Here is a 23,788-nt window from a genome sequence, read left to right on the forward strand (position 1 = left end):
ATCAGAGGACAGAAAAAAAAACAATTCGGCATGCAGTCCAATGTTTAACCTGAAAAATGGCAAAATACAGACGATTTTTGCCTCAAATTCGAACGATTTCAACAAACTAAAATGTCCAAATAATGACACGTACATGTAGACAGCATGAGTAGGCAAAAATGGTTGCTTTAGCAGTGAGTACCGTTTTAAGAACCATATAAATAAAGTTGTATTGTATTGTAACTTTCAGTTTTAATTGATTATGGCGGCGCCACGTGGACAATTGCGGTACTGCTTATGACTGAAGGAAGCCCACCAGCGCATAGCGTCGTGAAATCCTAATTTGGCTGCCGCGTTCAGTCGGACTGAATTACATTTCTATTTCCAGCGGCTGTGTGAAGGATGAAAAGCGATGAGGTAATAAATGTAATTCTGTCTAAACAATCATATAAGGACGTTGAAACTTTTTGGTTTTGCACCGTATTCCCCAAAACTGACGCATCCCGCGAGGAAGATACCAAAACACTTGAACGCCAAATCTGCCCAATTTGCGCGAATATACAGTCTCGGGGAAAGTATAACTATTCATTCATTTCTTCAAATTGTATTGCTTCCTCTAATTGTTGTTTTCCTTTATTAAGATTTCTATATTGATAATTGTACATATCTTATATTTAATATAAAAATTACTCGGTTACTGAATTACTAAAAGACTTGTAGTAATTCAAAAATCACAACAAAGAGACAATATGATACAGACAAGAATTGGTCTTGGCTTTACTCAAACTCTAAATTTGCGGTTTGCAGTCATAGTCATCGCATTGTTTATGTTTGTTTTTAAACAATGTACTTTTAAGATTGTTGCGTGGCCGCAGACTGGTCATGTCGGTGTAGAACTGCGAACTATCAAAATGATGGCAATTTATTGCTACCACACACATTTCCGACAGTTAACATCACAATTGTCATTTGGATTTGAGCATCGAAAACTACCTTTTAGTCCAGCAGGAAGAGAACCAACGCAGCGTCGTTCCCCCCACGTTTTTTGAGCACGTGCCAGCGAGTGAAAGCAAGGACAATGTTGATTTTATGCTGCCCATTTTTGTCTCCTCGAACAAAACGTTTCTGTCTTCAGTTGCCTTTGCAGCTTCAGCCTTGACAGCAGTAATCGCGCGTTGACGTTCGATTCGAATTCCGTCTTTGTAACGAATGACGGAAATGACGTTTGTCGTAAAGCAGTCAGCACATTTGTACTTTTTTTTTCCAAGGTGCTAGCCACCCTCCTCAAAGTTGCTTAGCGGCAGTAAAAAGTGAAAATGTTTTCCAAAGGTTCCTTAACAGTTGCTTAACTCAAAGGGGAAGTCAACCCAAAATGTTCCTTATAAATCCAGATGAATAAATCCCCCTCATTATAGCCTCATTTATGATGCCACGGCTGGAGAAATAATAGACAGACACACTTTTACGCACTACTGAGTGTTGGACGACCTCGGCTCATGAAAGCAAGGTTCTCTTGAATGGACCGTCTCGAACATGTCTTTGCAAGTATATCTGCAATCAAATCCACACTTTTCCCCCTTTCAGCCATTGTGGGTTAAAAAAGCAAGAACATATTTTACATTTTCTAACTGTCGCTGGGTTAAACTATAGGTGTGGATTTGTTGATTCCGCGTAGCACTTCCCTCTAGTATCAAATCACAAGACACATTCGTCAAGTTCAACGTGAGGCCCGCTACACTAACTCGTGATTTGATTGGCTATCGCAATTGTCTATCAACTCTAAGAGGCCGTTATCTCACACAGCACAGATGCCCGCACGGGTGAGTCTGAAGGCGTACTATGAAATCTGCCTGGCAACACAAGCTAGCTGTATTCTGATTGGATAAAAAAACTCTCAATTAAGATTCTAAATAAAAATGATCATGATTTCTTGATTTTTCGGTTATGTTTCGCCTTAATAGCCTTGACCTCTCACCACCGTGTTTGTGGAATATGAGCAGCAGTAGCTAGCACCCATTTTATCCATCTCAACTGAAAGTGACATCACAGTTGCTCACGGCTCAGATAACTTCATAAAACAGGTGAGCCAGCCCCTGAGATGACGAAAAATAAAACAAACTCAGACTAGTGAAGCACAAACAAAATATTATTGCAAATCATTTTTTGTATTGACTTCTCATTTAAGGACTCGTCAAAGGGCCAGGGACAGTTTCTGGCAAGTGCGGCCTCAGAAGACGGCATTCCTGGGGTGGCGATTACATTAAAAAAAAAAAAAAAAATCTAAATTTTGTAAACATTTTCTGGTGTAGATAAAGTTTTCGATGAGTGCACTCCATTATATTGATTCAATCATTGGCGTGTGCTGCCTTGCCACATATTGCGCTCAGTCAATCCAATATTTCACAGCCCCTTCAAAACATCACTGTGGCTCAACTGCAAATGAAGCAAATGAAAGGCTTGACTGTAGGGTAGCGGAGTAATAAACACACTACCACCCCCAACAGTGGCACTCTGTCCAGCACTCACACATACATCTAAAGAAAAAAAAAAAAACATCTGCAGCATCATCGTGCGTGAGTGAACCTCCAATCCCCCTCAGCCATCACATCATCCTTTCCTCTCCACCCTCTGCCCTGCTTGTCCCTCCTTCCTGCTCCTCACATCGCCACCACCGTCGCCGTCTTTCCAAATCTCAGAGGGCAGCGGGATGGAGGTCAGGATGTGGAGCGTGTGTGCGCTTTTCGCGTTGGCGCTGGGATGGACGGCTGCGCAGAGTCAGCCCAACTACACCAGGTGAGTTCTTGACCGGCTTTCTCGACTCAAAGCGACTGAGAATGTTGTCTTTGCCACATTTGCGTATGTGGCAGCCTGGCTTTCAAAGCCGCTTGTGTGTAGGTCAACGGCCATGTGTGTGTGAGTGTGTGTGTGTGTGCGTGTGCGCGCGTGTGTGGGTGTGTGCGCGTGGCAGAAATTGCAGGTTGCAGCTTTTAGACGATGTGGTTGACTTGTCAGAAAGGCAATTTACGTGTGATGCTTTTCCACAACACACTTTGGCTACGTATAGTAACTAACCTTGAAAATGAAATTTTCCATTAAAATGTCCAACAAATTTGTACTTTTTTTTTTTTTTTTTTAAATCACAGATGCAAGTAAACCTTTTGTGTTTTTTTTTTTTTGCGCTGATCTGCCCTTGTTTTTTTTCTCTACCAAATCAGGTTTTAATAATAATAATAATCATAATAATAATATTAATCATAATAATAATCATAATATTGTGATTAATATTAATCATAATAATAATCATAATATTGTAATTAATAATAATAATAATAATAATATTGTCATAAATTAAGGGTTCAGCATCCATCCAATATCTGAGCCACTTCTCCTCACAAGGCTCGTGGGGGTGCTGCAGCCTATCCCAGCTGTCTTCAGGCAGCAGGCAGGGTACACCCCGAACTGGTTGCCAGACACAGACGAACAACCAATCACACTCACAAACACACCTAGGGACAATTCAAGGTGTCCAATTAACCGACGATACAATACCATGTCTTTGGAATGTGAGAGGAAACCGGAGTACCCGGAGAAAACCCACGGCGCCGGCCAACCTGTGTGAAGTTTGCATGTTCTCCCCGTGCCAGCGTGGGTTTCCTCCGGGTACTCCGGTTTCCTCCCACATTCCAAAAACATGCATGGTGGTTTGATTGGACACTCGAAATTGAGTGTGAGCGCAGATGGTTGTTCGTCAATGTGTGCCCTGCGATTGGCTGGCGACCAGTTCAGGGTGTCCCCCGCCTACTGCCCAAAGATTGCTGGGATAGCCTCCACCCCCCTCCGCGACCCTTCTTGTGAGGACAAGCGGTACAGACAATGGATGGAAGGATCAACCACAATGTTGACAAAGTAACTGAAGACTTTAAAATGTTCAAAAGTTAAAAAAAAAAAAAAAGTAATCCCTTTAGGAAAGGTCCAAAGCGTCATCAAAGGTCAGATAAGAAGTCGGATCTCCCCCTGCTGGACTTTGTATCTAAAACCCGTGGAAGCGACAGGATGCTGCTTCCTACATTGTGTGACCGAGTTACAAATGCCTGTGGCTTGTAAGGGAGGGACGCCGCTGGCTAAATGCGGCTTTACTCCACTGCTGCTTACACAAAGCAACGAGGACACAAATGAACAAAAAAAACAAATTTGACTCATAAAAATGCCATCAATTTATTTGTCCCATGAGTTGTTCTCGAAGCCACTATTGAATATAATTAACGCGTGAACGTGAATATTTTTTACTTTTCTAACCAAGCTTCAGAGTCTAGGACGCGATGAGCGGCATTGAAACGAGAGGCGTACTGTGCCCGCTGTGGTTTGCAGCGTGCACGTAAACGTTTGCAGGCGCCGCATTTGAAGTCGCGCTGCGCTTGATTGCGGCCTCGTCTCTGCTTCCTTCCGTTCCGTCAGGCCCGTCTTCAAGTGCGGGGGGCATCTGGTCGTCGATTCGGGCATCGTGGCCAGCGAGGACTTCCCCAGTCCTTACAAAGCCAACAGTAAATGCACCTGGTACATCACAGTGAGTCGCAAATCTTTTTTTTTTTTCCTTCGCTTGCTTGTGTCACGCCAGCAAACAAGAAAGCAAAAAGCTGACTTTTTGTTCTCACAATGAAACTGTCTTGCCTGTCATGTGTCGCGGGCATGGAACAAAGATCCGTTACTCATTATTTGCCGTAGAGACAGTGGCGCCTTGACTTACACGGTAGCCTAAATCAAGACGACGACTTTTGCTCCTTCTGAGGTGTGCATCTTGGCCACCAGGGGGCAGTATGATACAAACAAAGTAACACAAGAGGAAGAGTTTCACAACTTTTTTTTTCTTTGGAAGAGTTTCATAACTGACTCAAGTCAACTGCAGTACAATACAACACAACTTTATTTAAATAGCGCATTTCACACGCTGTGACAAAGCGCTTTCCATACGGTGTAATATAAATTAGCGGGAAATTAGTAATGCTAGTCGAGTTTTTTTTTTTTTTTTTTTTAAAGAGGATAAATCTATGCATGTAAGTATTGTTATGTCCAGTTGTTTGCTAAAAACGCCGCAACTATTGATGCGATTAATAAGCCTGTTCGCATGCATTAGCATTTGGCTAACGGAGATTTCTTCGGCAAAGTTTTGCGGTTGCGTAATTGTCTTTGACAGTAAACTCCAACCGCTACTCGCAAGGAACTGCGTGAATCTTTTTTAAAAGAATTGTTCATTATCTTTAAGTAAAATAATCATATGTTGAAAAACTAATTTCTTGGGTCGCGCATATGTGAAGGCACCACTATAAATTCATCATTTTCAGACCCATGGTTGAGAATCACTCAGCAAAAACAAACTAAAAAAAAATAAAAACACAGAGGTGGCAGAAACGAGGGGCGCAACGCAACGTTCATTCTTTCCTTTGAACCCACGTCCCATTCTGAAAGCCCCGTTGGTCTTTCAAGGTCCCAGAAGGCCACGTGGTCATGCTGTCCTTCCGCCTCTTCGACATGGAGGCCGAGCCCACCTGCCGCTACGACTACTTGGACGTCTACAACGGCCACACGCGCTTGGTGCAGAAGCTGGGCCGCTTCTGCGGGACCTTCCGGCCCGGAGCGCTCATCTCCACATCCAACACCATGATGCTGGATATGGTGTCGGACGAGGCCACGGGGGGGCGAGGCTTTCTGGCCTACTTCCGGGCGGGGAAGCCACATGTGGAAGGTGTGGTGCCATTTTTGTGGTGACTCTAAATATATTTAGACGACTAGATGGGCACATAAACGTGTGGTTTCCTCTCACTTCTTTCCGCAGAGAATCAATTCTGCGGCGGGCGGTTGACCAAATCCCAGGGGTCCGTCCAGACGCCCAACTGGCCCAACTCCAACTACCCAGCGGGCATCAGCTGCTCCTGGTACATCTCGGTCGAGCCGAGCAACGTGAGCAGATTAACACCTCAAGATTTCAATGCGTTTAGATTCATTTGTTTCAGGTATGAAGCCTGCTACGCCTTCGGGCTGCTTAGGATGTGGGCTAATGCTACCTTCACACCAAATCCCTTTGAGCGTTCCGCTTTGCTTAATTTGCCGGCATTTCACCACGGAGGTGTTCACAACGCAGCCGCTCATGACGACGCGTTTGGCGTTTCCGGGAGCAAAAATAGAAAAAAAGGTTTCGACATCGCATTCAAGTAGCCGACACGATGCTAAAGCTAACGGAAACAATATGGCCGTCTTGGTAAAGTTCAACAGCTGTAAAAAAAAAAAACATACCAGCTCACTCCTCGCTCACTTGTCTCCAAGCCTGGTCGCGTTTTTTTCCTTTTTCTTTATTTATCTATTTATTTTTTTTGTCCCTGTAGCAATCGCTGGATGTCCACAGACGGCAACGATAATTTTCTCCTCCATTCTTCTTCTCTTTTCAAACAACCTGCCAAATGTGAGTGTGAGGGAGTACGTCCCGGAGCTGATTTGCTGCCGCAAAGCGGCACGCGAAGAAAGTTACCGTATTTTCCGGACTATAAGCCACTACTTTCTTCCGAGATTTTGTACCATTCGGCGAATACAGCGGTGCGGCTTTTCTGTGGATTTTTCTTTCACCACTAGGGGCGCTCTATAGTTAAGAAACAACGCTAAATAATTATGTTTTAATGAGCAAAGTTTTTGCCGCGTTAAAAGGCACTGTTTTAACAATCGGTTTCTTTACCTTTATGTGCATTCACAGTACAAAATCATTCTGCACATGCAGTAAACAACTTTTTTTTTTTCAACATAGAAAACGGCAGCTTATAAGTCTGGTGCCGCTTGTGTAACAGTTTTTTTGTTTTTTCCCCCCCAAATATGTTGCTGCGGTTTATATACACATGCGCCTTATGGTCCAAAAATATGTTTTTGTTTTGGTTTTTAGAAAATAGAAGCAAGTTATTTTTTAACCGGCCCAAAAGGGCGAATTTTCATTGCTTTGCTCCGTGTTCCATTGCTCCAAAAGCATCATTCACGTAAACGCTTCCGCTCACGGGAACTCCATTGACCTCACTTCAATCACACCGCTGGACCCTCGCAACGGATTTGGTGTGAACCTTGCATAAGGAGTAGAAAGTACAGAAATCCGTTTTCAACTGTAGGGTAAAACGCAATCAGGAACAAAATCAACCCAAGTCGAGATACAAGTTCGGCTGAGGAAGCTCCTCTTTTCAAGTTTCCAAATTCTAGGCAGCTGCGGTAAATGCAGTGCTTTGGAGCGGCTGCAGGAAGAGGCGGGAACATAGCTGAAAAAGGGGTCTCCAATGAAAGAGTTCCTTATGAGTCCACACTCGTGCGTGCCAATAGATTGAAGAATTAGGAAGCCGGGCCGAGAGCGGGGGGTCAATGCCGTCCTTTGTATGGCTGCGGTGGGATTCAGGAAAGAAACACGCCCCGGCAGTCCGTTTATTATTTATTTCATGTCACAGTTTGTGTTGGCGTGTCGCCGCTTCTTCGCCAGGTGATCGAGCTGACGTTTGAGAAGCTGGACCTGGAACTGGACAAATACTGTCGCTATGACTACGTGGCTCTGTTCAACGGAGGGGAGAGAGACGACTCGAGGAGAATTGGGAAGTTCTGTGGCGACAGGGTACCGGGGTGAGTTACTGTGAAAATGACTTCAGATCCAGGAGACCTTGTGTTGAAAAAATGTCTCCTCGACATGTCTGCCACAGGTCTATCGTGTCCAATGGGAATCACCTTCTCGTCCAGTTTGTCTCTGACCTCAGCGTGACCTCAGATGGATTCATGGCCCACTATAAAAGCGTCCCACGCGGCTCTCGGTCTCCCACCGCCGGGGGAGACTTCATCCATCGATCCGAAACCCCCACGACGACGCGGAAACCGACCGTGAAGCCAACCAAACCTATCAAAACGACGGCTAAACCTGTCAAAACCACAACCAAACCGGTCAAAACCACAACCAAACCAGTCAAAACAGTCAAAACCACACCAAAACCAGTCAAAACCACACCTAAACCCAAGACTACCGTCAAGCCCAAAGCCACCCCGAAACCAACCAAGAAACCAGTTGTGAAGATCCCAACAAAGCCTCCGCCACGTAAACCGACGACCAAGCCCAAAACAATGAAACCCACCCCCAAAGCGCCTGTGAAAAAGCCGACACCCAAACCCAAAACGAAACCTTCGCCCAAACCCAAAGTCGTCAAAGTGGACAAACCAACACGCAAGCCCGCACCAAAGACCAAACCCACTCCCAAAACAGCCATCAAACCGGTGAAACCCACCCCGAAAACTAAACCGGCCGCCAAACCAACGCCCAAAGCGAAAGTGACGCCGAAACCCAAAGTGAACAAGGTGGTCCCAAAGAAGCCAGTGAACAAGAAACGTGAGTTGACGCATCCTCCGCTCGGCCGCATTTCTTGACAACCGCCTAATCTCGACGCGTTTCTGGCACAGCTTCGCAACTGAATCCTTTCTGCATGCAAGCCTACAAGAGGACAGGAACTCTGCAGTCCAACTTCTGCCCCAGTGACTTCGGTAAGCCACCACCAGCCCTTCCGGGCTTGGTCAACTCTTCCAATCCATAAAACGCAGTTTTGTTTTGTGTTTCCTGCTTTTAGTGGTTACAGGGAAAGTAACAGAGGTGACCCCGGGTCCAAGAGGTTCTGCCACAGTGGGAGTGTCGCTCATTAAAGCCTATAAGCCAGGAAAACTGAACATCAGCATAGCGGGACCGGCCCAAACCATCAAACTGATCTCGACATGCAAGAGACGTCCGGGACTGATCCAAGGTATGACAATAATTGATGCAAGTGCCGCGAATTGGATCGGGTTTCAAGACAGAAAACGGTTGGATGTTGAGAACTGTTGCCGACGGAGACACCAACTACTCCGGAAGTAGTCGTACCCCTCCATGGCATTGGCAGCGCTAGTCAATTGGCACGTAGCCTTTGACGGCGATATTAAATTACGTCGGTCTTTCGTGAATCGAGAGTGATTACTTGGTCTTGGCGCTCTTCTATCCAGCCGGCCATTTTGTCCATCCAGGAGATGTGAAAACGAGCAAAGTTCACCTTGTTCTTGAGGAATAGCTTCAATTTTCCCGTTCTTGTCCAGTGCACTGCGCTAGCTAACCGGACAGCCCGCCCCAATCGTACGTGTTGAATCGGCAGAACATGCCCCCCCCAGACGCCCCAACAACGGCTCCGACTTCACGACGTCGTCTCCACAACTTTCAGTCATTCTGGAACGCTGCAACAAATATGAGAATCTGTTCTCACAAGGCGAAATTATTTTTGTCACGTGTTTCTCTGCAGGCCGAAACTACGTGTTCATGGGAAAAGTGGACCCCCAGGGAAAAGGCCTCATGACCCCCTTCAGCTTCACCCTCCTGTACAGGCCGGTGCATGACAAAGCCCTCGACATCCTGTCTAAAAAATCATGCTGACATCACAGCCAACTCAGCCAATCACAGCGGGGGGAAGAAAATACTCCACAAACATGAATATATTGTGATCCCCACAAAGATTGTTCGCGCTATACATTAGACTTAAGCATACATTATGAGTATATTGTTAATTTTGTATGTAAATTATGTTTAAAAAAAATCAAGTATGTGACTGTTGTCTGATCAAAGTGGCAAGTTTTGATTTGAAAAACTTCCACTATGATGGAATGCGGCCGGACGAAATGCACACCTGCACTGTGTAAAATTTCCAGAGCATTTTCTTTACACAGCGAGTCCCCATAAGTACGTCTTTAATTTCACAAAACATACTAACATAACCGCTGACTTGGTACAAGAAGATCATCATGGTCGTCATTATTTAAAGCTGTACAAGACTTCCTGATTTAACATGTAAACCAGGGGTGGGCAAAACATTTTGATTGGTGGGCCACAATGGGTTCTAAAATTTGACAAAGGGGCAGATGGATGGAATGTTTTGGTATCCTCACCTCATCGGAGAAAAAAAATACATTCAATTTTAAAAGAAAACCAACAAAAGCTTTACAACAAAATATCTGTGTTTGACACACCAGAGTATTTAGAAAATAAAACATGAACAAGGTTTATTCATTTCATTTTTTTCAAGTTCGGCTGGCCGGATTAAAACGTTTAACGGGCCGCATGTGGCCCCCGGGCCATAGTTTTCCCACGTCTGGTGTAAACAACGGACAGCCTTACAGGTTTGTTTAGTTTTCACATAGTTTGCAGCAGTGTGACGAGACGGAGAAGTCACTCCAAAACATGACAGTGCTTGAACATACACAGACGTGTGTACACGCCTCGCATTTTTGAGAATATTCGATTGTCTCACAAATGACATTTTGTTCATTTAACACACCTGCTCCCCAATCACACCAAACAAGTCACATGACATCTGGGATAGAAAACGGATACATGAACCCTATTTGGACATTTTTCCTCAAGGGGGGGTTTGCTCACTTTTGTTTCAAGTCAAATTTAATAGACCCCCCCCCCTCAAAAAAAAAGTCAAATTCCTAAATATGGTGGGCGTGTCCATTGAATGCGCTGAAACCACACCTTGCTCAACAACATGCCACTACTTTGACCTGATACTTTGTTTTACCGACAATCACTTTCCGTTGTAACCGAGTGTCACGTCTCCAGAAAATAAACATTTAAACCGTCCGGCCGGTGTCATCAGAACTGCAATCAGTGCATACCGCAAACAATGTCAAGACGCCGTCAAGTCTCAGCACATTACCCCGCAGCCAGGTCATGTGAAAGTTCTGCCGGCTTCTAGATGTAGTCGTCGGGGTCCGCCTGGCCGCACATGTAGAGGCCCACCAGGACGAGGAAGCCGACGGCTATGACCAGACCCACCAGGATGTAGACCAGCGTCGTGGTCCAGAAGGCAAACAGGTAGAGCGTTTTGTCACAGTAGGGCTCGGTACTTGTGACGTTCTTGTGGTAGTTGGGCTTGTATATTGAGTAGATCCACACGTTGCCTACAGGAAAGAAAACGGAAAAACGACGATTTAGAAAAATTAATTGCTTAATTTCTTTTTAAAAACGACTTGCCGTCAGGTATAATTTCGTTGCTGCTGCTGTGCACAAACTTAAATAGAATACAAATCAAGTCGGCGCTGCTGTGGCGCAAGATAGCTTCGCGCCTAGCATTCAAACTGCGGCAAAATAAACGACTTCCTGGACTACAGGCAACAGTGGAATGCCTTTTTACGGGTTTTTTTATAATCGGTATGGCCTGCTTTGTGAGCGAGCAGCACAAGAGCCCTTTTAAAAAAACGCATCTTTGACGATCTTGAAAATCGCATTGTCTGAGATCACGATTTCAGTCCCCAAACGATAAATCAATCAGCCCTAATCTGTATTCCAATGAATAATATCATCTTTATTATACATAAATGTTTCGGTTTGCGCCACTCACCGGCGATGAACCAGGCGACGAGGAAGACGGCCAACAGCGCGTTCCATCCCAGGCTGACTCGGCAGAGCGGGTTCGGGGGGCCATCTTTGGGCTCGCGGGCGCAGGGCAGGCAAATAAACACCACCAGCATGATGAAGAAGACGCCCACCACGATCAGGTAAACGGGAATGAGGTGCTGGCCGGGGCAGTCGTCCAGGTGCACTGCGCCTGATGTCAGCAGGGTCATGACTTATTTACTTGAACAATTCTTGGAGGGGGGGGCGGAGTAGGAGGAGGGGGAGGGGGTGTCACTCACCCATTATGATCTGAGCTAGCGGGATGATGCACAGGAGCACCTTTATGACCACTGCGGGGGCGCAAGGGACAACTTTAGGATTGTGACGTAACTCAAGCAAGCGGGCAGCACTTAAGGGGTCTCACCGAGCACGGATGTTGACGGTCGGGGAGCATTGCGGATGAGACGCATCGGGACACTGTCGGACATGATGGCGACCAAAGCTACGGATGAGGGGGAACAATTCAAAATTCAAACCTGCAGCAGTCAAAAGCGTTTTGCTTGGCCGCACGGCTTCCAGTACGTTTCGATAGATGTTGGATTTTATTTTCCAGATTTCAGTCTTTACATGAATGCTCGAAGAGGCGCTGAACTGTCAAGTTGAGTCAACTTGATTTTTTTTTTGCCACAGTAACTTGGGACGCTTTAGAACACGCGTGTCAAACTCAAATACACACTGGGCAGAAAAGTCAAATTTGAACAAAGCCGAGGGCCAGCGTTTCATTTTTTAGAAACAACATTTTCTTTATTGAAAATTTTTAGCTTTTAAAATGACTATTATCATATGGAATGTAAAATGGTACAGTAGTCATTTGGTAAAGCCTTGCGGGCCAGATATAATTACATTGTGGGCCCAATTTGGCCCACGGGCCAGAGTTTGACACAAGTGCTGGCTCACGTAACTTCGGCTACATTAGCAATGGGACTGTTTCTCTAGCCAACCAGGTTTGAAACCTCAGAGGCCCGGCTAGCTAGCCCAGCATATTAAAATTTTCCATCCTCTGACTGACTGGTTGCAGCGAAACTTGTTCTAGTCTGACATTTAAGTCCCCACCGAAGGTCTTGGTACCCAATGTACAGCTCACTACTGCGTTTACATAAAAGGATGATGCAATAATTGACCTGTGCAGGGTGACGCAACGCAAACGGCACTTCCGGCAACCATCCCATTTTGTTGACTTTTTCTTAAAAAATGTCAGCTATTTAGTTTGTTTGTTGTTGTTGTTTAACATATTTAAGACATTATCACAGTTTCCACCGACCGTTGAGATTTACAAATCATGTTCCATGAAAGCAGTCCAACCGCATTCCCAGGTACGGTCCCATCCCGATGTGGTTTGGCGCATTAAGTTAGGAAAGTGTAATCCACTCGACACCGGAACATGTTACTTTGGCAACAACAATACATTTTTGTTTGCTATGTTTAGTAAAGACATTTAAAAAAAATCATTGTTTGTTTGTTTTTCAACAGCACATTAGGTCAATTTGCAGTAGAGTCAAATGAGCAATGTAAAAGCACCACAAAACTGGTTTCTCCAAACAACACAACCTCGCCCTGCAATAAAAAGTTTCAACACCACACCCCACTTAAACACCAACACATTGTCCGTTTAGTTCCCCAAACATGCAACAATCGCCATTTTTACGTCCTACGTGACCACGCAAGTGTTTTTTTTCCCTACCCGAGCCGGCACTGACGACCTCGTGCAGGGTTCGCGTGGGGCTTGTCTTCCTTCTCCAATCTCCTCCACAGCGTGTGCGGCAGCCTCGTGGCTGGGTATCAACTGATGACGTCAGCGAGGGTGGTTCGCCAGATGCCAGCTATCAGGTGATCGAAGGTGATCGTTCGCTACAAGTTATTCTCATTTTTACAAAGAACCCAAAACCAACCCAAAAAAGTTCAAAACAACGTTAAATGTCTTTTGTGTGAATGATTCGAGAATACTGGCCATTATATATTATATTATATTATATTATATTATAATATATTAATTGTATTAATTATATTATATTATACAGTTTGGTATCAAACAAATTGGCATATATTATATATATATATATTATATAAAATGATATCCTGAACAATCGCATTTTGGAATAAGTTTGACAAAACATCCACTCGAAATTCTACGGAAGGCGATTTAAAAAAAAAAAAAGGTTGGCAGGATTCTGACTTTAAAGTGAGAATTCGAAGTCAGAATTCTCACTTAAATGTTCCCACATTGCTCCAGACCTTCTGTACCCACATTAAAGTCAGAATTCTGACTTTAAAGTGGGTACAGAAGGTCCTGATTAATTTTGGATTTTATTCTCAGAATTCTCATTTTACAGAATTCTGAATTCTTTAAATTGAGAATTGTCACTTTCTTCTCAGAATTCTCACACTAAAATGGAAATTCCGACTTTTAAGTCACTTCAGTGGCTCCGATCCTTTTCCGTCTAATTACGTGTGATACAGTTAGCCACTAAATGTGGCAGATGAGAATGACACCTTTTCCCTAAAATGTTTCTTAATTTAAAGGAAAGAACAGTGTGTAAATGTTATGTAGATATCAAAATGCAAAAGTCAAATCTTCCTCATGTGATGGCGGTGTCAAATCCAGGTCCAGAAAGCAAACCCTGCCACAGTTTGTCATGAGCCAAAAGTGCTTTGACTCAAGAGCAGAACTGGTTTAGCTACCTGCCTGATGAGTCGAAGCACCTGCGGCTCAAGACAAACTGTGGCAAGGGTTATTTTCTGGAACTGGATTTGGGACTTCTGTCAAAAAGAAGGATTTGCATTTTGACAGTTGAAATGCATACAGAGTAGAAAAAAAACAAACGTAGCTCTGCAACAACCCACCCGATCATCATCATCATAATAACGGACAAGAACATAGAAACATGCGTGATGTTATTTATTTGGAGGTCATACGTCGTTTCAGATTAAGAATTGACACATGGAAAGAAAACAAAACGACTTTGAACCGTTAACAAAGTACAGCAATATCGAGCATTTGGCATTTGGTGTGAACCTCCCCCATTCGCGTGAAAATGCTCCAGGGAAAGGTGCCGTTCCTGTTTCCGCGGCAACCATATGAGGCCGCCAGGCGGCTACAGGTCTGTCAGGCAGACACTCGACGACGTCTCCACGCAGACGCGGCCTCCGGAACCCGACCGGCCGCCTCGTAGCACCATCGCGTGGTCTCGACTCTGGTCGGTCGGCGTCGTGTGGAGTCGGACGTGGCCCAAGATGGAGTCCCGCAGCAGACCTCTGCTCCAAATCTGCACGCACGCGACACCCCGGGAATCAAACAAACGCACACGTGTCAAATGTGTGACATCACTGGAAGATAACAAACCTCGACTGAGATGTGCGCATCGGGGTATCTCCTGTAAAAGATGGCTCTCAGGTGGAATTCTGGATTTCCTTCAGCTTTAAACACCTGAGATCGAACGGTGGCGCTCTCACAACGGATGATGGCGTAAACATCTGGAGCTGTCGAGCATAACACCGCATTTAGAGAGGCGGAGATCACGACGAGGAAAACTTGACCAAAAATGTGGTTTAAGGGTCTTCAACTTGGTGTCAATGTTATTGTACATTTTAGGAGCACAATATTACTAACTTGTCGTTCTAGCCTTCTGTAAAAAAAAAAAGTGACGTGTATACACCTTAAAATGCTTATTTTGCCTCTCAATTGCTTCTTCACACAGCCGCAATCTCTCTCTCTCTCTCTCTCTCTCTCTCTCTCTCTCTCTCTGTGTATGTGTGTGTGTGCGCGTGTGTCCACTGTATCGGTTGAATTCCAAAGGAGCGAGGCGCTACCCGTCTGTTTGGGAGGGCAGAGTCCTGTTGCACTCCGTAGGTGGACTGTGGTCACCACGGTGGGCTGAGGTAAAAAGCACTGGAATAAGGAGGGAGATGGCAAGTCGTCCTTCAGTTCCCTACGAGACAAAAAAGCATTAATAGAAAGTACTGAATGGTAGAGGTGAGAGAGTCACATGACTCGGGTCAACTTGATTTTTTTGTTTTTTGCTAGAAAAAAAAAGCACAAAACTTTGCTCTCACGTCCGCTGGCTTAATGCTTATGACTTAGGACTTGCACATATGTTCCTTCCTCCCTCCTCTCCAGATTGTCAAAAGCAAAAAGTGTGTAAAATGCCTCACCTGAGTTGGACATGCGAATGTGAGACGAGGCGCACGAGGAAGCGGCCGCGGGCTCCCGGTAAATACGTGGTGGGCAGCACCACGTAGCAGCCCGGCGCCAGAGTGGCCTTCAGCGTGATGCTGCGAGAGTCCATGTAGACGGAACTGGCCGCCTGCTCCAGAACACGCTGCACGCGGCTGCAGCGGTTCTCCTCCACCTGTAGGGGGAGCCGCGTGGGGTTAAAGTTTCAATGAAAGGTTTTAGTCCATATGCTTGATTTACGACAATGGGGTCGCTCTTTGTACTCAGTAGCATGCGGTCAGAATTCAGCGCACGAGGATATGCGCTGAATCACTGACGAAAAAAAATGTTTAGCAAATGAGGATTGCCAGTCCCCCCCCAAAAAAAAAAAAAAAAAAAACTTGCTCAAAATGGGCCATTAAAAATTTGCATCCAATTCGCTGGAGCTGCCTTTCAAAGATAAATACTCCAACGGCTTCTCCAAAAAGCTGTGAGCGAGCTCACCTGGAGTACCTCAAACCCAATGGGCAGGTTGTCTCCTCCGCCATCCTTCCTCCGGATCCTCTGGTCCTCCTGCTGCAGACACATGAGCACCTCCTCCGCACGGCCTCGGACCTCAAACATGAACTGGAGAGAGAAAAGCTTACCTTGCAGCTTGTTGACACAAAAAAAGATTCAATGTTGCTTTACTTGTGGATTGTTCAAGAACGTGTCCTCGTGGTTGATGCATCCTCCGCATCGGCTCCTCTTGTCCATCTGGACCCCCCCGCCTTTGTTCACGTCCTCCTCACGCTCTTCATTTTCCGCGCACCTTCCTTGATCCAACGTCTCTTCCTCGTCCTTCCTCCGGCTCAGCGTGCAGACGCCCGATGGGGGCCTGCTGGGCCGGGGTGGCGCCGGCGCCCACTCCCCGTAGCAGCGCACCTCTCTCCAGTGGGAGCTGGGCCACAGGAGGGCCCTCTCCACCAGGCGGCAGACCACCACATCCGTGAAGTAGCGACAGAAGTCTTCAAAGGCCATCCTGGAGGAAGGACAGGATCCACGTAGACACCAAGCCATGTGACTCCAAGAATTGCACAATGGGCAAGGAGAGCGCCACTGCCAACTACTGGAGTGGATGTGCAATTACACTTTATTGTAGTACGGTGGAAAAAAAAAAAACATGTTCCCCAGGGTCGCCCCCCTCAGCATCGCACCACGCCCCACTATTTGAGAAGCTCTGGTATATGTTAAGGCAAACACCTACAATACTCACCAGAACTCACCAACATCCCGAATTACAAGTCCCATCTTTTCCCTCTCTGCACGGCTCATCTGCTGCCACTCCTGAGACCTGCACAGGGGAAAAAAAAAAGATTCACATCCACGCCATTTTAAGACCAGATGGAAAAAAAATAGGATGAAGAATTTCATGTAAATACCAGAAAAGCTGTGAGGAAAATTGTTAAAACTTTTAGAGGGCCCATTACCGCTGACTCCAGGCGCCCGTCCAGTCGGTGGTGCCCCACGGGTTCCGCATTCGCACCAAGAAGAGTCGAGACGTTCCGCTTCCCTGCCACACTTTCCTCACCGCCGTCACTCCGTAGGCATGTCCGCGCACCAGCCCGCAGTCCATCACCGACTCCGCCGTCTCGCCTTCGGACGGCTGGCAACGGCACAAAAAAAATAGATACCTTTGATTTTGCATCAAGGGGCCGAACATTGTCGCGCTTTTCTACCTTCGCTATTCAAACTGGACAGCGATTGAACCCCCAACCTCTGCGTTGGGAGACAACTACGCTTGCACTGAGCAATGCCACCCAGAACAAAATAGGACCGTATTTTAGAAAATAAAATAAAATAAAATAAAATAAAATAAAATAAAATAAAATAAAATAAAATAAAATAAAATAAAATAAAATAAAATAAAATAAAATAAAATAAAATAAAATAAAATTAAATTAAATTAAATTAAATTAAATTAAATTAAATTAAAATAGTTGCTCTCCGTCCACATCCATCCTCGTCCTTTTAAAGCGCTAAGCGTCCTTGCATTTCACCAGTCTGACCCCTCCCACACCCAAACAAAAAAAAAAAAAACTAAGGAAGCGACAGTGCGTGACGAGAGGCTAATGGCAGAGGTTACATAATTCATAAACATTATTTCAAGATCATTAGCTGGCCAATTTCCTTTTGACATCTAATTAACGTTATTTCCAGACTACAAAACAAACCTGATTAAAAGCCATTATTATTGAATTGAATTTATGGAACATGGGAATCTGTCGAATATTAAAAATCATCCCCAACACGAATTGAATGAGATGGAAATTTTAAATTTTGGATAACGACCGAAGTTGAATTTTTGGGTGAAAAATGTGGAATTGAGGGAAATTTTTAAAATTTGGAATAAGAAAAACATTTAGAATAGATTTTTTTTTTGTAAATCTAGGGCATGTTAATTTATTTCAAATTTTGATAACAGAAAATGTCGTATTTGATTTTGCTTTCAGGGTGATTTTATACATTTAATTGAGAATTGCAACCGTTTGTTTCATTGGAACGCACAAGAAGTGACTCCAGACGATCTGCTGATGAACAATATTTAAGAGTAGAGATGTGAAGCCGACCGCTGGTCCCAATCACAGTGAGCCGAACCGCCCCCCCCGTGCGCATTTGTCATCAATTACCCGAATCGAACACGTGATGAGGGCTTTGTGTTCGTGGGCCTTGGCCAGCATCTGGAAGAGAGCCTTCCTCTGATCGGCGCGCAAGCCGAGGCTCTCACGATTCAGCCCGAGCGGCTCCGAAACCCCTCCGGTAAAGTCGATCAGAGCCTCAGCGGTGTTTCCTCCCTCCAAAGCCTCGTAGCAGCCATTTAGCCTACGAGGACAGCGGCGGCGACAAAGCGGGACGCGTTACTCAGTCAGCGTACGAGACGCACGGTTGTCCGCCGAGGGGGCCGTGTGACCAACTTGGCGTAGGCCTTCTCCAGCAGGGCGCTCCAAAACTCTCGCGGCGTGGCCGAGCGACAGAAGAGCAGAACGCCGCCGCTGCTCACGGGCAGCCGGTCGTCCACAACCACGTCCGTCCAGCGGCCGAAGCGCCAAAAGCGAAAATGGAAGATGCCGGCGTACAAATCTGGACGCTTGGGGTTCCATTCCTGGTCCGCATGGTCGGGGATGACCTGGGCCAGAGGAGTGGGAAACATCACAGTGAGCACAAGACCTGAATTCAAATTTAGGTTCCATGAAATTATTTTCATCTATTCGCAAGATTCTGTTCTGGGGGGGGGGGTACCTTTTTCCACAAGGTGGGCTCAGACGCCAAACAGGAAATGGCCGCCACCATCCAGCAGTTACCCAGACTACCTTGGTGCAGGTCACGTGTGCTGATGCCATCAACAAACAGACGCGGGTCCTTGCATATCTCCTGAGGCGGAAAGACAGAGCGGGTCAGCGAATCTGGCAAACGGGGCCGAGCTCCCGAAGCGACCCGTCCTCGCCTGCGGCCTCTTCCAGGTCACCCCTGGCGGCGGTGCCCTCTTGTAGAATAGCGCTTGTGGGGTGGTGGGGAACTCGGGGTCCTTGAAGAGTGCGCCGCGTCGGAGGCAGGCCCGCCGCAGCTTGTGGAAGCTCTGACCTTGGAAGTCACTCACTCGATCTGTCATGCTCGTCGTGAACGGGGAAACACTGAATTGGCGTTCTTCTTTGTCGTGCTTAAATCACCAAAGGCAAATTTTAGTTCTGCGACTTCTACTCCAAGCGACTCAATAAGATGCTTTAAATATTATCTGTCTACACTCTTTGTGTTCAATTATCCATTGCACATCTAAAACCAGGATTTTCAGCACAAACTGTTAGCATTAGCATTTCAATGTTCGCAATAAGTTGGAAAACCGTTCCGTTTACTTGTTTTAAATACAGTTCACACTTTTTTTTATATTTAGTTTGACCGCAAACTTCAAGTTGTGGCATGAAGCATCCCAAGTCTGCCCTCGTTGATCTCAAGGCACCTCTGTACCCGATCGAAAGAAGCAAAACGTTTACCTTCGGAGGGCACCGCCACTTCCTCGGGTGGCCTAATTCATCCTCCGCCTCTCCTCTCGTCCTGCAGTCAGCTGGAATTCAACCGGGTCGTTTTTTCTGCAACGCTTCCACGATTCATCTCCACGTGTGCCACATGGAAATGTATCGCTTCGCACCTGGATGACAAATGTGCCTGCGGGATGCACGTCGCTTCCAGGATGAAGGTGTGAGAGGCAGTGTGACCGTCTTTATCTGTATCGCGAGCAGGCTCCGGGTGTTGGTGACTGCAGTGTAACTCTATCCATCTGCACAAACAAACACACACACACACACACACACACACACCCCACACCATAGGCAGTCAGCATACACGGTGACATAACACACCGTTGATCACAAGAGTAACTAGCTACAATTACATAAGAAACACTTGAGTTTCAGACATTCAAGATGAGCACTTTAACCTCACTCACCGGTGTGTGGACACGTAGGCCGTATAATGACTTTTCCACGAGACAGAGTGTGTGTTTATGTGCGTGCGTATCACTTACTGCTGCTTCTGCTGTTCTAATTTAAAACATTTTTCGTCTTGTTCTCCACACACAGTTAGAACTTGCTCAACTCACACAAGAGCTAGCGTGGCCCGTGAATATCGCATTGAATAGCTTCTACTGTCGTATGTTTTTGCCCTTACTTAGCATGTCAAACATGACTCCCTGGGTATCAGTTTCCATCGAGAGTATGTGAGAGCGGGTGTGTGCGCGTGAGTGTGAGTGTGTTGCCCACTGACACATGAGAAATAGAAGGCGTGACTCTTGACCGCTTCACAGCCAAATAGAAAGCCGATTAGAAATGGTAGCAACTACACACCAAGAACTTGCAACAAAAATGCTGAATTGTTTTAGTAAAAAAGAAAAAAATGTACACAGTGGGAAAATATGAAGTTGGGAAATGGCTTCCATCTAACAAATAATTATGGTGTAAAAGTACGAGAGAGGAGCTAAATAAAGAGACGTATCATTAATACAGGAGTTGCAGTCAATACAAGAATTATGAGAAATATAAGCAATCGATAAAACCAATACGTATTTATTTTAATTTTTGAGAATAGAATTATATTAAATGCATCACTCTAAGTGATTTGGGTTTGAACTCGTTTTTTTCTATTTTCTTCTGTTTTTATTTTGATTTATGAACGTACCGGATTTCGATTATAAACCAATGCAGTAATCGTTAGTGAACAATAGATGGCGGTAATGTGCTATTGCAGTTTGAAACCGCCGTTAACGTAACATGAAGAAGTCGTTTGCTCGAATCTGTACGCATGCGCAGTTTCATCCTGGCTGCCGATGTGGCTCTGGGAGAAGTAGTCCACTAGTCGACGCTGTCATTTCACCAACAACTACGATGAAACTTGTCGCTGGAGTGTCCTTTTATTTACTTTATTTTTACGCTTTCGTACGAGCGGACGACGATGCGAGATTACCGAATAAATGTGAAGGTGAGAAGATGGTGACTCTTTAGCCAGCTACCGCTAAGTGGCGGTATTTTACCATAAAAAAAAAACATCCTCTACACATTTTGCATTGGTCGTCAATAAATTGTTAGAACAGATCTTAATGTCTACTTACTCCAGTGTGCAAGTTTCTCACCGTGGAGCTCCAGGAAGCCCTGCGCAGAAGCGGCCGCTCCAAGGAACTGCTGGAGGTTGGAGAAGTGCTGGACACTGGCAAAAGAAGAAAAAGTATCAAGTACAACACCTCGTAAGTCTAATCTTGCATTTCAAATGTGGGCAGGATGATGACGACAGGTCACTATCAACATAAAATGCCTTTGGTGTCCTCCTTCAGAATCATAACCATCATGAAAATGTAGCAGAGGAATAAAACTCTGAGATCTTCTCCTGGGTGGAAACATTTCCACACACACTGCAATGAGAAGTCACTTAAAATGTGTTTCCTTCATCTTTTTATCTAGAGAGACCCGTCTGATGGAAGCCATCGACAACATATGCGAGCGCATCTTGCAGTACAGCGTTCACGCCGAGCGGCCGGGCAGCCTGCGTTACTCCAAGGTCACCTCGCTTTCGCTTCCTGGGAATCCAGTTTTCTACGTGCACTCACTTGTTTTCCTGCTCGTTTTTGTGACGCCTTTCTCGTGTGCTGCAGGGTTCCAGCCAGACCATGACTACGTTGAAGAACCTGGTTCACAAAGGTGTCAAAGTGGATTTGGGTCTGCCGTACGAGCTGTGGGATGAGCCCTCCGTGGAAGTGACGGACATGAAGAAACAGGTAGAAAAATCAGTGCAAAGTGCCCATTATGCCTTTCGACAATTTATTAGAAAAGCAAATAAATAGAATAGGGGCCGGCAAATAACGTTTGGCAATGTATTACACCATTTCAGCAAAACAAATCGACATTTCCCATTGAACTTCATGTTCATTGTATTAAGTCGTAATTTGCCGTTAATTATGCGTATTTGTCAAGCGACCAATGTTTTGTTTTGTTGACATTAACTGCAAGCGGACAACATGTACAAAAACAATAAAATTGCCAAAAGGGTGGACTATGACAGGGTGGACGTTTTTCCATAATATTAGCATTGCTGACTGCACGGAAACGACAGTCGACATTTTTGCTAATATTAGGACTGTGTACAGTAACAAGATTGACATTGTTAGCTAATGTTAGCATTCCTGAGAAGGTGGACAGTGATGGGATGGATTTGTTGCTGTCCATCCTGACATGAAAGGATGGACTTTTTTTTTTTTGCTAACGTTAGCATTGTTATGAGGGTGGACATTTTTGGCCTTTGCTAGAATTGCTGGGAGGCTCAACATTTTTTGGCAAATGTTGGCACACTGAAGGGGTGGACAATGACCGAGTGGACATTTAATGAGCAGATGGTGGACTTTGACTTACTAGACTGATTTTGAGTCCCTAAAGAGAATCCTTAAATCCCGTGTACGAGCAACTTTGTGTCCCCGTCCCCAGTGCGAGATTATGTTGGAGCAATACGAGGAAGTGGTGGAGGTCTGGTACCTCCACCATCAAGACCAGATGCTGGAGGACTTCCTGTGCGAGAAGCACGTCCTCGGAGCCACCGAGAGAGGTCGGACACACCTTGGCCCAGAGATTGTGTCTTGTCTTTGGTCTGTGCTAATGTGTGTTTTGTGTGGTGCAGAATGTCTCAAGGAGGTGTGGAAGGGAGACCCGGGCACCAGCGGCGGCACAGAGGAAGACAGCACAAAGACCAGACTTGCAGGCGAACTTTGACCCGCAGAACAGTGGAGTGATGTTGAATCGACACGTTAACATATATTTTGTGCAGGCTCCGCTTCCTGGTGAAAGGATGAAGTGCTCCTTCAACAATTTCATGTCTTTTAACCCTTTTAGGCTCATGTATATAGTTGAGACCCTCAAATGCAATTTGCACAGTTTTTAAAAATGCAATAAAGTATTTTTAAAAAATCATGCATTTTTATTATTGTTGTTCAGAAACTAACCACTTCAGTTGGATTTGTTTTATTTTCCAATTGTTGAGCGTCACCCGAGTCGTAACACAAATAGCCACTGGAGGGCGCCACAAGCAAACGAAAGATGCTTTCTCGTGTTTAATAATGTTCATTCCATAGCTCCTGTTCATGAGCCACAAGGCAACACGGGCATACCAAAATTGTATGAAAAATGTAGAAAAACAAAACAATGTATCTTTACAATTTTTTTACGCGATATAAATAAAACGGAATTCATAATTAGAGTGCGATTTTAAGGCACAATTCTTTTTTATTTTATTCTTATTACTACATTGAATTTATAACTTAAAAGTGGCTGGTTTTAATGCGAGATTGTGGTTCCTTCGAATAACTCATAAATTAAAAATGTACAAAAAACAAACCGCATTTATTTCCATCTTATGGAAAAGTAGACTTGAACGCAATTTTTATTTTACCCCCCCCCCCTTTTTTTTTTACACCTCTCATCTCTTAAATAACAATACATTCCTATACTGCGTCCTTTCCCCCCTTGCAGCAATAAACCCAACAAACCAAATCACACGCTAAATAGTTTGCCGATGACGTCCGAAGTGCACGCCATTGAATTTGTTCTGGTTTTTGCTCGCTCTTGGCCGCAAAGTCTGGCAACCCGAAGCACCTGTCAGCGAGCACCGAGCACCTTTCC

General features: G+C 45.2%; 4 protein-coding genes across 4 annotated transcripts; 2 read left to right on the top strand and 2 right to left on the bottom strand.

The window, feature by feature from the left end:
- Positions 1-2,642: 2,642 nt before the first annotated feature.
- pcolceb (procollagen C-endopeptidase enhancer b) lies at positions 2,643-10,328 on the top strand. The gene is made up of 9 exons (XM_088294459.1): positions 2,643-2,772; positions 4,435-4,543; positions 5,461-5,719; positions 5,810-5,934; positions 7,478-7,614; positions 7,692-8,365; positions 8,437-8,517; positions 8,601-8,771; positions 9,297-10,328. The coding sequence occupies exons 1-9, from the start codon at positions 2,687-2,689 to the stop codon at positions 9,425-9,427; spliced, it is 1,773 nt and encodes a 590-aa protein (XP_088150585.1). The 5' UTR covers positions 2,643-2,686; the 3' UTR covers positions 9,428-10,328.
- Positions 10,329-10,416: 88 nt separating this feature from the next.
- LOC148339059 (transmembrane protein 272) lies at positions 10,417-11,880 on the bottom strand. The gene is made up of 4 exons (XM_088294460.1): positions 11,814-11,880; positions 11,689-11,739; positions 11,394-11,600; positions 10,417-10,953 (listed from the first exon to the last, which is right to left on the bottom strand). Exons 1-4 carry the CDS (start codon positions 11,875-11,877, stop codon positions 10,745-10,747), a joined length of 531 nt encoding a protein of 176 aa, XP_088150586.1. The 5' UTR covers positions 11,878-11,880; the 3' UTR covers positions 10,417-10,744.
- A 2,615-nt stretch (positions 11,881-14,495) lies between these two features.
- Positions 14,496-20,282, bottom strand: LOC148339060 (calpain-5). The gene is made up of 14 exons (XM_088293897.1): positions 19,783-20,282; positions 19,628-19,688; positions 19,084-19,296; positions 18,879-19,010; positions 18,554-18,765; positions 18,269-18,461; positions 17,069-17,244; positions 16,855-16,932; positions 16,290-16,620; positions 16,104-16,226; positions 15,599-15,795; positions 15,257-15,375; positions 14,790-14,926; positions 14,496-14,712 (listed from the first exon to the last, which is right to left on the bottom strand). The coding sequence occupies exons 1-14, from the start codon at positions 19,959-19,961 to the stop codon at positions 14,542-14,544; spliced, it is 2,322 nt and encodes a 773-aa protein (XP_088150023.1). The 5' UTR covers positions 19,962-20,282; the 3' UTR covers positions 14,496-14,541.
- Positions 20,283-20,907: 625 nt separating this feature from the next.
- Positions 20,908-23,056, top strand: cnpy4 (canopy FGF signaling regulator 4). The gene is made up of 6 exons (XM_088294322.1): positions 20,908-21,107; positions 21,243-21,369; positions 21,584-21,680; positions 21,775-21,897; positions 22,601-22,718; positions 22,791-23,056. Exons 1-6 carry the CDS (start codon positions 21,014-21,016, stop codon positions 22,880-22,882), a joined length of 651 nt encoding a protein of 216 aa, XP_088150448.1. The 5' UTR covers positions 20,908-21,013; the 3' UTR covers positions 22,883-23,056.
- Positions 23,057-23,788: the final 732 nt, after the last annotated feature.

This window comes from Idiotropiscis lumnitzeri, chromosome 4, assembly GCF_059441095.1.
Source record: "Idiotropiscis lumnitzeri isolate Australia: NSW breed Sydney's pygmy pipehorse chromosome 4, RoL_Ilum_1.0, whole genome shotgun sequence".
In the NCBI taxonomy this organism is placed as follows: Eukaryota; Metazoa; Chordata; class Actinopteri; order Syngnathiformes; family Syngnathidae; genus Idiotropiscis; species Idiotropiscis lumnitzeri.